General features: G+C 44.7%; 1 protein-coding gene and 1 long non-coding RNA gene across 2 annotated transcripts in view; one reads left to right on the forward strand and one right to left on the reverse strand.

Moving 5' to 3' along the window:
* The window catches only part of CLMP (CXADR like membrane protein), a 42,311-nt gene that overhangs the window by 9,143 nt on the left and 17,527 nt on the right, over positions 1-15,641 (reverse strand). Inside the window, 2 exon segments of the mRNA XM_071768902.1 lie at positions 1,007-1,109; positions 1,112-1,191. Coding sequence (XP_071625003.1) covers positions 1,007-1,109; positions 1,112-1,191 — 183 coding nt within the window.
* LOC139807814 (uncharacterized) lies at positions 1,199-12,787 on the forward strand. Its single transcript, XR_011730694.1, has 3 exons — positions 1,199-1,225; positions 3,552-3,637; positions 11,765-12,787. It is a non-coding gene; the product is annotated as an uncharacterized lncRNA (long non-coding RNA).

Below are 15,641 nucleotides of genomic sequence, written 5' to 3' on the forward strand. Positions count from 1 at the left end.
TAAGGGGGGAAAGGGGGGGAAAGGGGGGAAAGGGGGGAAAGGGAGGGGAAGGGGGGAAAAAGGGGAGGAGAAAGGAGAGGAGAAAGGAGAGGAGAAAGGAGAGGAGAAAGGAGAGGAGAAAGGAGAGCCCCTGATCAGCCAGCTGTACTTTTATTTCACACAGAGCAACAAATAACAAAAAATATTTATATTTTATATATATATATATATGTGTGTATATATATATATATATAAAAATATATAACAAAAAATAACAAAAAGCATTTGCAGACAAAGCTTCTGCATGGTTAAGCCACCTGCCAAGGGTCACACAGGAAGTCTGGGGCAGGGTGGAAAATGAAGCCTGGATTTCAAGCCTGAGACTGATACATAAACTGTATTTATGGTGCAGATTGATGCTGGAGTATTTACACTGGTGCTAAAAATAGAGATCAGCTTATGCCAGAACATATACAAACAGTCTTTAATTTGGGCTGGTTATGCCAAGCTAATTTAAGTTACTGCAGGCCTGATTTTTGTAAGAACCAAACTGCTACATTTCCTGAAAGTAAGGCTTCAAAAAGCAGGCCTACAAAATCCAGGCTCATTTTGAAAAACCTGAAGGGCAATTCTAAAGTTTATCCAGAGGTGACTGATTACTGAAGTCCACAACCACATGGCTGGTTTAAAGAAAGCTTGATTGTAACACAACATTTTTCAATACAATATGAATTAATATTATATAAATGTTGCATAATGTTGTATAAATAATAAATGTTGTATAAATATGTGTATATATGTTATAAAGATATTTGTGGAACTGACAGTGCTGGGTTAGTGATTGGATTTGATGATCTTAAAGTTTTTTTTCCAACCAAAACAATCCCATGATTCTGCAAAAGAAGTCATCTGCTTTTTCTAACCCCTGCTTATTTCCCCAGAATATCTTGCAAAGCAGACCACAGAAACCTCTTTAAATCAATGACAATTGGTGGCACCACCTTAGAAAAAAGTGCATTTTCTCAGCCCTGCTCCTCCAGCCCTGAACTTACCGCTTTTTGCACCGTTTCTGAGCTGTGCAGCAGCCACTCAATGTCCAGGCTGCCCTGCTCCAGCAGCCCCAGGCGGTGTGGTGACAGGGCAGGGTCACGTTCTCCTCAGCCACCCTCTTAAATTCAGTCTGAGCCTTGGACAGCCAAACAGAACAGGAAGCTGAAAAACAGATGTTGCTGGTCAGAGGCAGGGGGTAAGGGTGTGTTCTCTGCACTTGTGAAGGTTTCCCTGGGTTTCTTCCTCGTTTCACAGAATCCTAGAACTGGCTGGGTTGAAGGGACCTCAGAGCTCATCAAGTCCAACCCTTGATCCACTCCCCCCGTGGTTCCCAGCCCATGGCACTGAGTGCCACATCCAGGCTCTTTTGAAATATCTCCAGGGATGGAGAATCCACCCCTTCCCTGGGCAGCCCATTCCAATGCCTGAGCACCCTCTCCAGAAAGAAATTCTTTCTAATGTCCAACCTAAACCTCCCCTGGCACAACTTGAGACCTCTTGTGCCCTCTTGTCTTGCTGAGAGTTGCCTGGGAAAAGAGCCCAACCCCCCCCTGGCTCCAACCTCCTTTCAGGGAGTTGGAGAGAGTGATGAGGTCTCCCCTGAGCCTCCTCTTCTCCAGCCTCAACACCCCCAGCTCCCTCAGCCCTTCCTCACAGGACTTGTGCTGGATCCCTTCCCAGCCTCCTTGCTCTTCTCTGGACCTGCTCCAGCACCTCAATCTCCTTCCTGAGCTGAGGGGCCCAGAACTGGACACAGGACTCAAGCTGTGGCCTCCCCAGGGCTGAGCACAGGGGCAGAATCCCTTCCCTGGACCTGCTGGCCACGCTGTTCCTGAGCCAGCCCAGGATGCCATTGGCCTTCTTGGCCACCTGGGCACACTGCTGCCTCCTCTTCAGCTTCCTGGCAATCCAGACTCCCAGGTCCCTTTCTGCCACTCTGTGCCCAGCCTGGAGCTCCCCATGGGGTTCTTGTGTTGAACCTCATCCCCTTAGGATCATCCCAACTCTCCAGTCTGTCCAGGTCCCTCTGCAGAGCCCAATTCCATGACAATTCTCTGAGTCCCACAGACTTCATGTCCCTTACAGCCTTCCTGCATCACTGCAACTTCCAGCCTTCAGGGAGTTGGAGAGAGTGATGAGGTCTCCCCTGAGCCTCCTCTTCTCCAGCCTCAACACCCCCAGCTCCCTCAGCCTCTCCTCATAGGATCTGTGCTCCAGTCCCTTCACCAGCCCAGTTGCCTCCTTTGGACCTGCTCCAGGACCTTGATATTCTTCCTAAACTGAGGGGCCCAGAACTGGACACAATTTGCTTCCAAGAAAACCCAACAGCTTGGCTTCCTGGGCAGATTGCAGCTGATTAAAGGGGACATCAATTCACACTAATATTTAAGCATGAAGAACAGATGGCTTCACACTCCAGAGCTGTCAATACTTCAGCAGCACCCACATCCTCCATGCACTAAAAATTTCAGCTGATCTCCTCAAGCTTTGCCTTCAGTTTTTATTCCTTTCATTCATGAGCAGTGTTTCCACCCAGAAGACCTCCAAAACCCTATTGGTTTTTTCTTTTGTCAGTCTGGCAAGGCTTGGGGTCTCTTCCCTAGCACTGGATGGTGTTCACTGCATGCATTTCAGCACTGGAAATAACAGCAGCTTAGGAACAAGAGGTTTAACCTTAGGAAGGGGGTGGCAGGAGGATAGTGAAGTGGCTTTGAACAAAAACCTCAATAAAATCTTAAGTTTTCTAAAACGCTTTGCCAGAAAAAAAAAAATCCACACGAAAAAAACCAACCAAGCGAAAAAAAAAAAAAGAAAAAAAAAAGTAATTGCCACAGTGAACCACGAGAGGGAAGCAAAGCCCTTGAAATATTAGCAAGTAACACCCAAAATATGGGCCAGGAGATGGTGCACAGCGAAAAAAACCACCAGCACTGCCTTAGTCACTATGAAACTCAATTTCTTTCAGAATTTCTTCCTATCCTGCATCCCCTGAACATAATCAGGGGTCTGTTCCTGGGCTTCACCCATCTCCAGCTTTTGATAACACTTAGACTCACCTTGGTAAATTCAAACTCAATTAGAACTGACCCAAAAGCCTAAAGCTATGGAAAAATTTCAGGGATTTAAGTCAGGGACCCTCAGGTCTGCTATGACATCAAATAAAAAATATTCCAGCCAGGTTTCCCTGGGCATTTCTGGAGCACAAATGCCATCTGCCTTTTGTGTATAAGACCTTGAGCGTGGTTGGGTTGTTCTTGCTGTGCAAGAAGCAAGCTTAAAAAGCTTCCCCCCACCCTGTGAAATGAAGCACGGTGAAATATCTTATTTCTTGGGCCAAGTATTGTGAAACTGATGAAAACTGTGAAAGTTGGCAGCACTAGAAAGTCACACGTGTGATGGAACACACAACCCTGTGATTACATAGCAAGATTACTGGCAAGAACTTAAGAAGCTCTAGTTACATAGGCTAAATTTGTTCTGTACCTGAAAAGATAATCTTTAACCTTTGTTTTACCTCTCAGTGAAAGCAAAACAAGCTAAAAAAGAGCCAGAAAAAATAATCCAACATGGCACTTCCTCAGCTTTTCCTGTTTCTTCAGGACTAGCTGTGGGTTTAGAAAATTAATTGAGTTCCTGCTTCCATTCTCAGATCTGCTACAGTTGTTAGCACACCCATCCCTTAGCTGCAGTACTTCTGATATTTAATCAACACTTTCTAAGCACTCCTATAACAAATATCATCGACTAGATCCATGCTCATACACAAAACACAGAGTTTTAAAAGAGGTGGAGTCCTGCAAAGGATTAAACTCTCCTCCCCTGCATGGATCTCTGCATGAGTTAATGAGTGAAAGCTCCCCTTCAGCCACATTAGCTGCTTTCTTTAAAGGGAAAATTAATCCAGTTTATCAGTGGAATCACCAGTCTCAAAGCTCCATCTGCCAAATACAATTACACATTCTGCCCAAGAGGAATGCCTGCTTTCTCCAGCAGCCCCCAGCACTGCAGGCTGCCTTCATTACCACAGCTAACACTGGAAAACTGATCAATAAGCTTAATTTAAGCACTGCAATAGTGAGCATTCACATAACATTTGCAACTTTTTCAAAGCCCTGTGCCAGCAGAGGTTTTGTGCACACCTCACGGGGGTATTCTACCTTTTGATCTGTAATTTTACCTTAAAGGGCTTGAATAGGATTATAAATCACCTTTCCAGGGAGCTTAACAAGCACTATTTTCATTCCTCTCTAGCTTGGATTGACTGTTTAGGGGAGTTCACACCTTGGTCTGTTCCTGTTGCCCCCAGCAAACACACTTTACATTTGAGAAAGAGCTCTGTACCCATTAATTTATCTCCTAAGAGATAAGAACAAGGGTCAGGGAGACACCCAGTGAGAGAGTGACTGCAAACTTCTAAAGCACTTCAGGCAATGTCAGATAATTCCCAGCTGATTCTCTGTTGCACTGATAACCAGATTCCCATGCATATGGCAAACTTTTTTTCTGGCATGCATCTTATTAGAAACCACCCCACACACTGTGTCCTGTAGCCTCTATCAGTGCTTTAAGAGTGCTCCTGGACTCTCAAGGAAGGCTGGAAGCTTTGCAGGTGTTCCAGACAAACCCCTCACTTTACTTTCCAGTCACCTCTAGCTGTGCACCAGCCAAAGGAAGCTCAAAACACTTCTTGAAAGGCCCCAAGGGAGCACTTGATGGGGACACAAGCCTCTGGGTAGGGTCTTGCTGGAGCAAGCAGTGAAAAAATGGAAATGTGACTTTAAATATGTGCTGGGGTTTACAATATATGCCCCGGAGAGGAAAAAAAAAGAATGAGAGAACATACCCAAGCCCTTCCCCGTTTTCTTATCCAACAAAGACTAAATGTCCTCTGAAGCTCCCTTGTATTTGTGTAGAGCTGAGCAAGAACTGGCCCTAGAAGTCACATTTTGCTGACAGTGCTTTTATCATTTCTGTCCTCCCCAGCTTACATCTCATTTAACTGAGTACTAAAGGAGGATGGCTGCTCATGGCCATCCCCTCACTACACCTCCGTGTCTCTTAAGTGTTGTAGTGGCCCAGTTTGTTTGATGTCGTTCGTTGGGGTTTGTATTCAACATTCTCGAAGTAAACTGCAAATAAATAAACAAATAAAATCCAGCTTTTGATTGAAAGATTAGAAGTTGCCTTCAATATTGATCCTGAAACAGAAAGCAGCACACAAGAGTGTGTGTGACAATTCCCATTCCTGTGGTGCTCCTGAGGTTTGCTTCCTGAGGAGGCTGGCTAATTAATTGCTATTACAGAGGAACAAACCAAATCCTTGGAGAAAAGCAAGCATTTTTATTTCTATACTACTGGCTGGTTCACCGAAGCATCTTGCCCCTGGTGAGCCCTTTGTCTGCTGCCCAGCTGGCTCAGCATCTTCCCCCCTTCCAGCCTCTGACAGCCACAGGAGGGCAGAGCCAAGCCAGAGGAAAGCCTGCAGGGCAGGCTCCAGGACACACGAGATGATTTTCCCAGAAATCAGATCCAAAAGTCTCCCTCAAGTCATGCCACATATATGCAGGCTCCGCAGATCTTACCCTCCAAAATAAAAAAAAAAAAACAAAAAAACATAACCAAACAAAAAGCCAAACCCTCTTCCCCTTCCACATCCTTCGTGCGGTTCCTTGTGCTCCTGAGAGCAACTGGGGAATTGCATCTTTCAGCTTTACTCAGCCTGTGCCCCATCATGACTTCAGAGGGAGGTTGGTTTGGTTTTTTTCTGGCGGAGCAGGAACCCTAAAGCTAATTGAGACTGCAGCATTTTGAAAGCATTGGCCGTGGGCCTGAAAAAAAAAAGAAAAAAAAAAAAAAAAAGAAAAGTTGGGTGCAGGGCCAGGCTTGCTGACGCACCAGAGGCAATGCAATGTTCTGTATTCATGGGGGAGGAGACCATTGTAGTGTTCAAATGTTTGCTCTATTGTTCAGAAGACAATAACTCACCCAGCACCCTGCAGACAAGGGAGAAAGATGATTGTTTCTCATCCCTCAGCAATGTTTTAAACACCCAAGGAACACAGAGGGACAAACACTTAAAGCAATACCCAGAGGGATCACACCTAAACTGAAATGACCCAAACTGCACAAGCACAGATTTCCCTGGAGGAAGAGCACAGGTTGGGCACACAAAGGAATTTTTTGCCTTTCTTCCTTGCATGAGACTTTAAAGAAAAATAAAATGCAGACAGCATCCTGCATCTTTCTCATGCAAAGATGTCAGTCATAAAGCACTTCCCAGACCCACTTCAACACTTTTGGAGGACTACTCATTCTGATAGCATATTATACAAGTGTTAGAATTTCAGAAAAGCCTTTAAAACAGGTTTAGGGGGGAGAAATAATCTGCTGTGCAATCCAGCAATTCCTGAGCAAATTGAGAGCGTGTCTCATGACAAATTATGACCATCCAAAATAGTGGTTTCATGTCTGAATCCTTAACCTGCTTCCCTGCACGTGCAATTATGAAGTTCTGTTCCTTTTCATACCCATCCAATCACAAGTATATATGCACAAATGCACAGATATACCAACATCAAATATACAGAATCATACAAGCAGAATCAAAGCAAAAATAAGTCTTTTGCTGACATTTTTATTTGCAGGCAAATTCATGTGCTAAAACCTAAAGAGCTTCCAGATTTAAATCTTTCATTAGGTTCACAAGAAGGTTTGAATTAGGGAGCAGTGCTAAATATAGATTATGCTTTTAAAAAAGTAATAAAGTTGTGCTACATCACTTGACTGCCTAGAAGAGGTTAGGAGAATTGAGACACAAGAGATTCATAAGGATGGCTTTGTAAACTTGGCCCAAATCATAGCTACACACCAATTTTTATTTAGGTTGGGAATATCCAACGTGGGTTTTGAAAAAACTCAGTTGCACCAAGGAGCTTCCATGAAGTTGACTCTTCAGCTACACCGTTTAGAATTTATTTTAGCTTTTCAAAGATGACATTTGCAACAGACTATTTCAAGCCACTGATGTCCAAGGAGCAGGAATGCAACCTGTAATTTTCCTGCAACTGGAGACATCCTGTGCCAGGCACCAGACAGAGGGAAGAGACCCAGAAAGTCACTAAAACCTGCTGAGGAAACTTTCTGCAGTACAAGAGCAAAAGAAGGAATTCTAGCAGGATCCACACACAGTTTATAGCACTGTCTGGCCAATTTCCATTTCACCTGTGATAGGTGCTCTGTCTGCTTTTCTTCATTAATATCAAAGTGTTTTCCTGGCTGAAAGTGTGACAGGAACAGTGAGTGAGACTCTTGTCAAGGCTCCTCACATCCTTTCTGAAATAAGAACCATCTCCTACAGACAAGTTCTCAACCACTGATGTTGTGGTCTGATATTGAATCTCTCTTCTGATACTCTTCATAATAATTATTTTTCACATGTGTGATTCCACACAGGGTCCTTCTGAAAAGGAAGTGTTGATCCCACAGCCCTGAGAAACACAGACATTCTTCTCAAAATCTAGATAGGCTGTTGGAAAAAAAAAAAACAAACATGCCCAGAGAATAAATTTATCTGTGGAACTATTCAGTGTTCCTTTAGCTGAATAATCCTGCAGCTTTGACTTGTTGTTCTAAAAACATTTATCCCACTCAAAGTATTTGGAAACACTGTCTAAATTCATCCAAAAATACTGTTTCAGGGTTAAGAAACAAAAAGCCCAGGACAGCCTGTCGTGTTGCAACTTTAAATCATTCCTTCATGCCAGGCATTTAAGATATTTCACATCTGAGTTTCATCTTGCTACAGTCTTGCAAGAAATTATTTTCTAAGCTTCTTTGTGGGAGAGCAGGAGCCTGTCCCCCATTGCAGGGGTAATGAGCAAAACCTGAGCATTTTGCAATAAGCAAATTTAGACTTCTACACCCTTAAATAAGGAGGCTGACAGCCACCTCTGTGGCCAAATAAATACATCTGGAGGAAAACTTCCAGAGATGCTCTGCAAGGTCAGATCAGCCGAGTCCTAAAGACACTTCAGACACCAGTTCTGCAGTTAAATATTTAATGCTCAGTAGGCCTTAAAATTAAGCCCTCTGTTGAGAAACCAAATATTTTTGCTGCACTCCGGCTGTTTAGTAGTAGGACACGTGCACATTAAGGCTTTTATTGACTCTTTTCCCCAGTTTCTGATGTGCATAAACCAAGAGTAGAAAGAGCTCTGTTGGTTTGTAAGGAGAACCCACAAGGTCAGCACCCTCTGCTCACCCTCAGACCATGCTGGCCTTTCACAGTTACTTACCCTGACAGCCTTTTAGGCCAAAATAAATAGAAAATGGTGTCTTCTTACAGACCACTATTTTGCATTCTTTGGGCAAGGGAGGAGAGAAGCTGGGGGCGGCCAAAGTCTCCTAAGGATAATTAACTCAGCCCAGGCTGTGCTCTGGGACATCTGCTTTCTGTATTCCTTGGCTGGCAGAGACATAAAGGCCAAAAGTTCCCTTCTCCCAAGAGCCTGAGTGCCAGGACCTGGCCCTCAGTGCATGCTGCCTGCAGTCTGCTCCCCTCTGTCTCCTTTTGATTGCAGGAATTTCGTTGTCAAGTAAAAGCATCTCTCAAACAAGAAAAATGTGAGCTCAGTCAGCTCCCCCACAGGAACAGGCTCGGCTGTGGTTAAACACAGGGGTCAGCCCATCCCCATCCAGACCCACACAGAGGTTCCCTGTAATTGGAACCACATGTGCTTGGGGCTGAGCTTGGAGGAGGCTGGAAAAACACAGAAAGCAAAGGGGAAGGATCCTCCATGTTGCCGAGTTTCCAAGTGGTGATGTGAAACATTTGGAAACTGGAACTGCCCAGGAGCTAAGGCAGCCCAAGGAGAACAGAAAAAACAACATTTCACAAAGCAAAGCTTCTGGTTGGTTTTCAGAGGTTCCTAACAACTGAAGTGCAGGAGGGGGCTGGAATTTGGCTGGTGATACACAGGTTTCTATCAACAGCAACACTGCCAGCTGCAGGAGCATGGGCAGGAGGAGTTGGGCACCAATCCTTCCCTTGGATTGAATCAGGAAAGTGATCTGTGGGATAGAGCTCTGAGAGTGCACATATCTGGGTCTTCACATTGCCACTGGGCATGAATGAGGTGGTTTGTCCAGGCCCCAGCAGCAAGGAACCAATATTCCCTAGAGAAGAAAAAATCAGTGTTTCTCTAGGAGTTTAAAGGCAGCTGAAAGACTGATCCTGCAGTACTCAGGGGCTGCACAAAATCTAAGGATATTACCTCTACATTCTGCCCCTGAAAATACCAACAGAAAGTTTGCCTCCAGCAACTGAATCCAAAGCATGGAGAGACTTTGGCATAATAGAAAAACATTAAAGTTTTTCATTAGCTGAGGATCTTCACAGGCAGCCACAGCAGTTCTGTACACACCGTGTCTGTCCTTTTTATCATTGCATTTTAAAATCAAGTGCAAGCAGGAGATCCTAGGTTTACATCCCTGGAGACCAGAGAACAGGAAAACAAGGCATCAGAACTGCATCTTCCAGTTTAATGGTTCACAGTGTTTGTACAGAAGAACATGAAGTCTCTTAGCCTTTAGTCCAGGCAATTTTATCAGGAAAAATGGTCCAGGTGTCTTCTGTTTACAGTAACACAGCTCAGCTCAGCCTTTCAGCAGGTGATTTCAAGCTGTGTGGACTAGATCTGCACAGACCTTGTCACTACATATCAAAGATCCCTCAGGGGCTGAAGCACCTATGGCTGAGATTCCCTTTCTCTGCATTTCTCAAACATTTCTGGGCTGCTTTGGGTACTTTCCAAAGCTTTGTGTTGAGGAAAGTGAAAGAACGAGACCTTCCACCCCTAAACATCCGAAATTTCCCTCCTTTTGCCTGGTTTCAAATGAGGCTTGAAAGCCTGAGAAGGAAGCTGGTTTCAGTAGCAATTTCTGTGCTGTGTTCTGAGAACTATGCTCAGGTCTCAGTCTTCCAGTGAGCCTCTTGGTGCTGTCAGGTCAGACATAAAAATGAAGGCACACAGAAATGAAGTGATGTGCCCAAGGCAGACACCAAGCAGAATCCAGAATGCAAACCAGAACAGACAGCAACAAAACTGTTTTCAAGCTAGTATTTATGCATCAGAGCTTTCTTCACAGATCCCAAAATCCAAGGAGTGGGTTGCATCAGCTGAGGTCATTCTGAAAATTGGGGAGAGAGGAGGAAACTTCAGAGGTTGATAAAGGTTCCTGCTCAAACCATCCTTGTACTGAGGATTCCCTCTCCTGTTTAGGGTTTTGTTTTGGCTTTGTTTTTTTTTTTTGGTTTTTTCTTTGCATCAGAGTAAGATGTTAATCACAAAGCACTGAGCTGATTGTGCTTTTCTGCTGCTTTTTGTCACAGACATCCAACTTTTTTTAAACTTGCCAAAAAAAGTATCAAGAGACCCAGAAGGGCACTCAAACTTGATGCCTTTCTGCATCTTTCTCTCAGAGATTTCCAATGAAGGTTGATGTGGGTTGAAGGTACAGACTTCAGTCCTTGTTCAGCACATCCATGTTACCTCAATGAGATGTTCACTTGCATACCCTTAATTGCACATAACATGGTTTGACATCTCACTTATCCACTACAAGCACTCCTAATATGATACAAAATAAATGCCTAATGTATTAGCACTCTGTCACTTTTCATACCCTCACATTCACTCAATCTCAAATCCTCAGCTCCAGCCTACCCCACGGCAGCAAGTGAGCAGCAGCAGCTCCTCTCCATCACCCCCAGAAATCCTGCAAGAGAGACATTAACATCTGCAGCACTTCTGGGGTGAACACGAGGTGCAGCCTTCTGAGCACAGCACCAGGAACAACCCCAGAAGCATCACCCCATAGGATTTAGGCTACAGATATGGCCACCCAGCTGTCTGCAGCTGCTATTTCTTACTAATTGGATCCTTTGGATCAATTTGGTCTTTTGGATCAATTACTTTGTATTTACCAAACCCATCAGAAGTTTGGAAACATCCTCACCCTTGCACTGGCTTCTATATGAACCAGAAGGAAAACAAAAGAGGATCAGGTTCTTTACTATCACTGTGATTCAACTCCATTCCTGCATCTTTCCTAAAGTTTGGCACCACAGCATGGCAGCTGCAAGCAGACTCTGAGAACAGATACATCTTTCCTTGCTTTTTTCCAGTTACCAGGAGTTGTGGCATCTGGACACATCCACTAAGGTCTCAGGTGAGGAAATGCAGAGCTCTGTAAATCCCATTTTCTGAACCAGAGCTGCAAACTGAGATTACAATGCAAACTAAAGTGTAAATGCTGGAAGAGGCACCCACCAAAAGCAGTTTGGGACCTGGGCATCAGGCAGACAATTCACTAAATCTCTGCACACAGAGAGTGGATTCTTATTGTACTGAAGAAAATCAGCTCTTGCATTTGGGGAGGCCCTGTGCTCAAAAAGGTCCCAAGTTTCTTCCCAGTAACATTTACAAACCAAGGGCTGGACTGAACACTGAACTCATGAGAAACTGCATTGACTTTAAAAGAGCAGCATCATTTGGGAAGCATTCTCCCTCCACAGCTTTCCAAAGCAGAGCACAATACCTGTTTTAACTACCAGCAAAGCTCCACAACTGCTGGGAGTGAGTCTGAAGCTAACAAAAGGACTGAAACATCAGAAAATGTAATTTCACACAAAATAGAAAGTATGATAGACTCCTGTATATATAATTTTTTCCAGTGACTCTCAGGAGGAGAGCTGAACCTCAGGCATTCTCATGCACTGACAATAGCCAGAGACTGAAGTCTGAGGAAGATGATTCCACTACCCACAGGATTGCAGGATGAGAGCTGAATGCCAGCTTCTGGATCCATTCCACTTATGGTCCTAAAAAGGACATGACTATACAGTAAAGTTATATTCATCAGCTTGGTTAAGTGCAGCAATGAGTCTGCAACCTAAGAAAATTAAGAATGACTTCATTTTTTGCTTCTCTGAAAATTTTGGAACGTTAAAAAAAAAAAAGTGGATAAACATTGCCCTCTTGGTTTTCAACTGTCTGTTTACTTATAAACCTGTCCTGTTTCTTTTTTAGTCTTAGTGCACATCTATCAAAACCCAGGTCTTATTTTTAGAGCTCAAAGCATGAATTAAACTACCACGTAAGGTGCTTGGAAAAAACATAGGGACTAAAACAGAATGCAGACCCATTTAATTTTCCTCAGAAATAGAAGCATGCTCAGGGTACTGACTTTTAAAATACAATTTTAACTGACTTGCAAGACCAAAAGAGAGCTTCAGTATGACTTCAGCTAAAAACCTGCAATCTTTTGGGGGTGGACAAGAGGAAGAAAAGCTATTCCAGGGTTACCCAGCTCAAAATCTGTCAGAGCTGAACCACACTGAATTTCTAATAGTTATCAACAAGCAAATCACCTCTGGACTAGGAATGAGATTGGTAGGGAAGCAGATTTTCTTCTCTGCTCACTGTAGGGCTCCAGTGCCAGCAGCTGAAATGTGAGTTACATATATTTTGCATGTTTGCAAATACCAAGGGCTCTGCAAAGCAACAAAATCTGCAAAAGGGCCTAGGGCCATTGCTAGGGGAAGCCTTGAATGAGAAGATGCAAGCACCATGCCTGCCAAATTTTCCTGTGACCTTTGCTCAAAAGAGCAATCTGGTTCTCTGGCACAGATCCCTTTCCTAAAGCAAGGGATGCCCCAAGGAACGGGGAGGCAGAGCCCTCTCTGAAAACAACTATTGGGTATCAGCCTTCTGAGAGCAAGAGAGCCCCATCTGAGAGCTGGAGGATGGGGTGAGCTCTGGTGAGCAAGCCCAGTGTTTCTGAGATGCTGCAGAAGGGTTTGGAGTGGGGAGGAGGATTAAAAAATGAGTTTCGGGCACCACTTGAACAAATCTGCTAATTGGATGTGAAAAGGTCAGGCATCTGATCAAGAAACATACTGTAAAGGTCAGGTTGAGTATACACAAGTCCATGGAGGAGAAATGGGTAGCACTCATGACCAGCTGCACCACTGGGACTCTGAATTTCCTTCCTCCTTTTCAGTTTATCTAAAGAGACCTACTTAAAAATATCACTGAACTTTTCCTGTGCTCTTATTCAGGCTGAGGTCCTTACCACAACTCATCAAGAAGCATTTCCATCAGCAGCCCTGACTTACAAAGCAGATAATATTGAAAAAAAATGATGTAAAATGTTGGAGATAAACTGGTCTTTGAGAACAAAAAATTGACTACTCAATATTCTACATAATTTTCTCATTCCAATGGATCTCTCTTATACTGGGGAGGCCAAAACTGGGCACAGAACTTCCAGTATGATCTCACCAGTGCTGGTAGAGATGAAGGATGCCCTGACCTTGACCTACACTCTTCCTAAGGCAGCCCAGGATGCTCTTGGCCACCTTTGCCATAAGGGCACACTGCTGGGTTACATTCACCCTGGAAATTCATCTAAGCTTCCTGCTAGAAAAGCTGAAGCTAGAAAAGGACCTCAAGCACTGGTGCAGAAGGAAGGTTTTCTGGACAAGCTGCAGCTTCTCTGCACCTCTCTTCTGTCCTTTTCAATTTGTGTAAGAAAACCTGCATGCCTCGGGGATGCATATGTAAAGCTTACAGAGGGCACAACAAAATTATAGAGAAATCAGAGCCAGACTTCTCAGAGGCACTCAAGAAGTAGAAGGGAGACAACAGGCAACTTCTAAAAATGGGAATTCCGCTCATATTGGGAAAAAATTGCACTATGAAAACAGTCATTTGCTGGAGCAGGGCTTCCCAGCTCATGGAATCAGCATTCTTGGAGCTGTTCACAACTGGCCTGCCTGAAATCCTCAGCAGCCTGGTGCAGGCTGACCCTGCTTTGAGCCAGAGACCTCCAGAAATCCCATTGAGTTTGTGCTATTCATAGAATCATAGAATGGGCTGGGTTGGAAGGGACCTCAGAGCTCATCAAGTCCAACCCTTGATCCACTCCCCCCGTGGTTCCCAGCCCATGGCACTGAGTGCCACATCCAGGCTCTTTTGAAATATCTCCAGGGATGGAGAATCCACCCCTTCCCTGGGCAGCCCATTCCAATGCCTGATCACCCTCTCCCTAAAGAAATTCTTTCTAATGTCCAACCTAAACCTCCCCTGGCACAACTTGAGACCTCTTGTGCCCTCTTGTCTTGCTGAGAGTTGCCTGGGAAAAGAGCCCAACCCCCCCCTGGCTCCAACCTCCTTTCAGGGAGTTGGAGAGAGTGATGAGGTCTCCCCTGAGCCTCCTCTTCTCCAGCCTCAACACCCCCAGCTCCCTCAGCCTCTCCTCATAGGATCTGTGCTCCAGTCCCTTCCCCAGCCCAGTTGCCACCTTTGAACCTGCTCCAGCACCTCAATCTCCTTCCTGAGCTGAGGGGCCCAGAACTGGACACAGGACTCAAGCTCTGGCCTCCCCAGGGCTGAGCACAGGGGCAGAATCCCTTCCCTGGACCTGCTGGCCACGCTGTTCCTGAGCCAGCCCAGGATGCCATTGGCCTTCTTGGCCACCTGGGCACACTGCTGGCTCCTCTTCAGCTTCCTGGCAATCCAGACTCCCAGCTCCCTTTCTGCCACTCTGTGCCCAGCCTGGAGCTCCCCATGGGGTTGTTGTGTTGAACCTCATCCCCTTAGGATCACCCCAACTCTCCAGTCTGTCCAGGTCCCTCTGCAGAGCCCAATTCCATGACAAGCTCTGAGTCCCACAGACTTCATGTCCCTTACAGCCTTCCTGCATCACTGCAACTTCCAGCCTGCCCAGAAAGAAAAACACAGAGTCCTCCTCTCCCCCTGCCTTGGCCACAGGGAAGTTTTTAGGTGCCACAGTTTGATTTCAGCCCCAGGGAGCCAGGCTGTGTACACAGCTGCTGGATGGGGCTGGTGGGCTCTTCCATGATTAAGTCCATTGTAATGTCTGGCAGCCATCTGGCAGCCACATTTCCAGTAAATCCCAGCTCTCCTCCTAGCATGTGTGGTCTGTGGGGATAACAGCACAGAATTTATTTGATGAATCCAATCTTTTTTTTTTTTTTACTGCTGACAATCTCTGAGCAGGTCACAGCTGCCTCAAGTTACACTCCAGTACCAGTTTTTTAATTTTGCTGTCCACAGGATGGAAAAAACCCAAGCTGTTATCACTGATCTGATACATCTGATATTGTTTCTTGCTTGCCTGAACTTGGAAGTAAAGATATGTTTATTTAACACTAGCTTTTCCCCAATATTTATTTGGGCAACGCTGAAATTTATTTCAAAGTGCCAGAAAAATATCAAAATCATTAACAGACCACAGAAAATGGCCCAAAGAGTCAAAGCACATATGCTACAGGAAAACCTTTGTATTTGCAGAGCACTTAACACTATCCAGCAATGCTCTGATTTGGAGAATTGAAGCAAGAACTGGAAGGCTCAGATACTCATTTCTTTCCTTTGTCTCCATACCCTGTTGGTGATCCTGGAACTACACAAACCTGGGTTTGCAGGGAGCTACCCTGTCTGCAAATGCCACAAAATATACCTTCCTGCAAGTTCAAATCAATTTTTTATATTATTGCTATTCAGTGTTCCATCAGGTTAATTTTC

This window comes from Heliangelus exortis, chromosome 26 (assembly GCF_036169615.1).
Source record: "Heliangelus exortis chromosome 26, bHelExo1.hap1, whole genome shotgun sequence".
NCBI lineage: Eukaryota > Metazoa > Chordata > Aves > Apodiformes > Trochilidae > Heliangelus > Heliangelus exortis.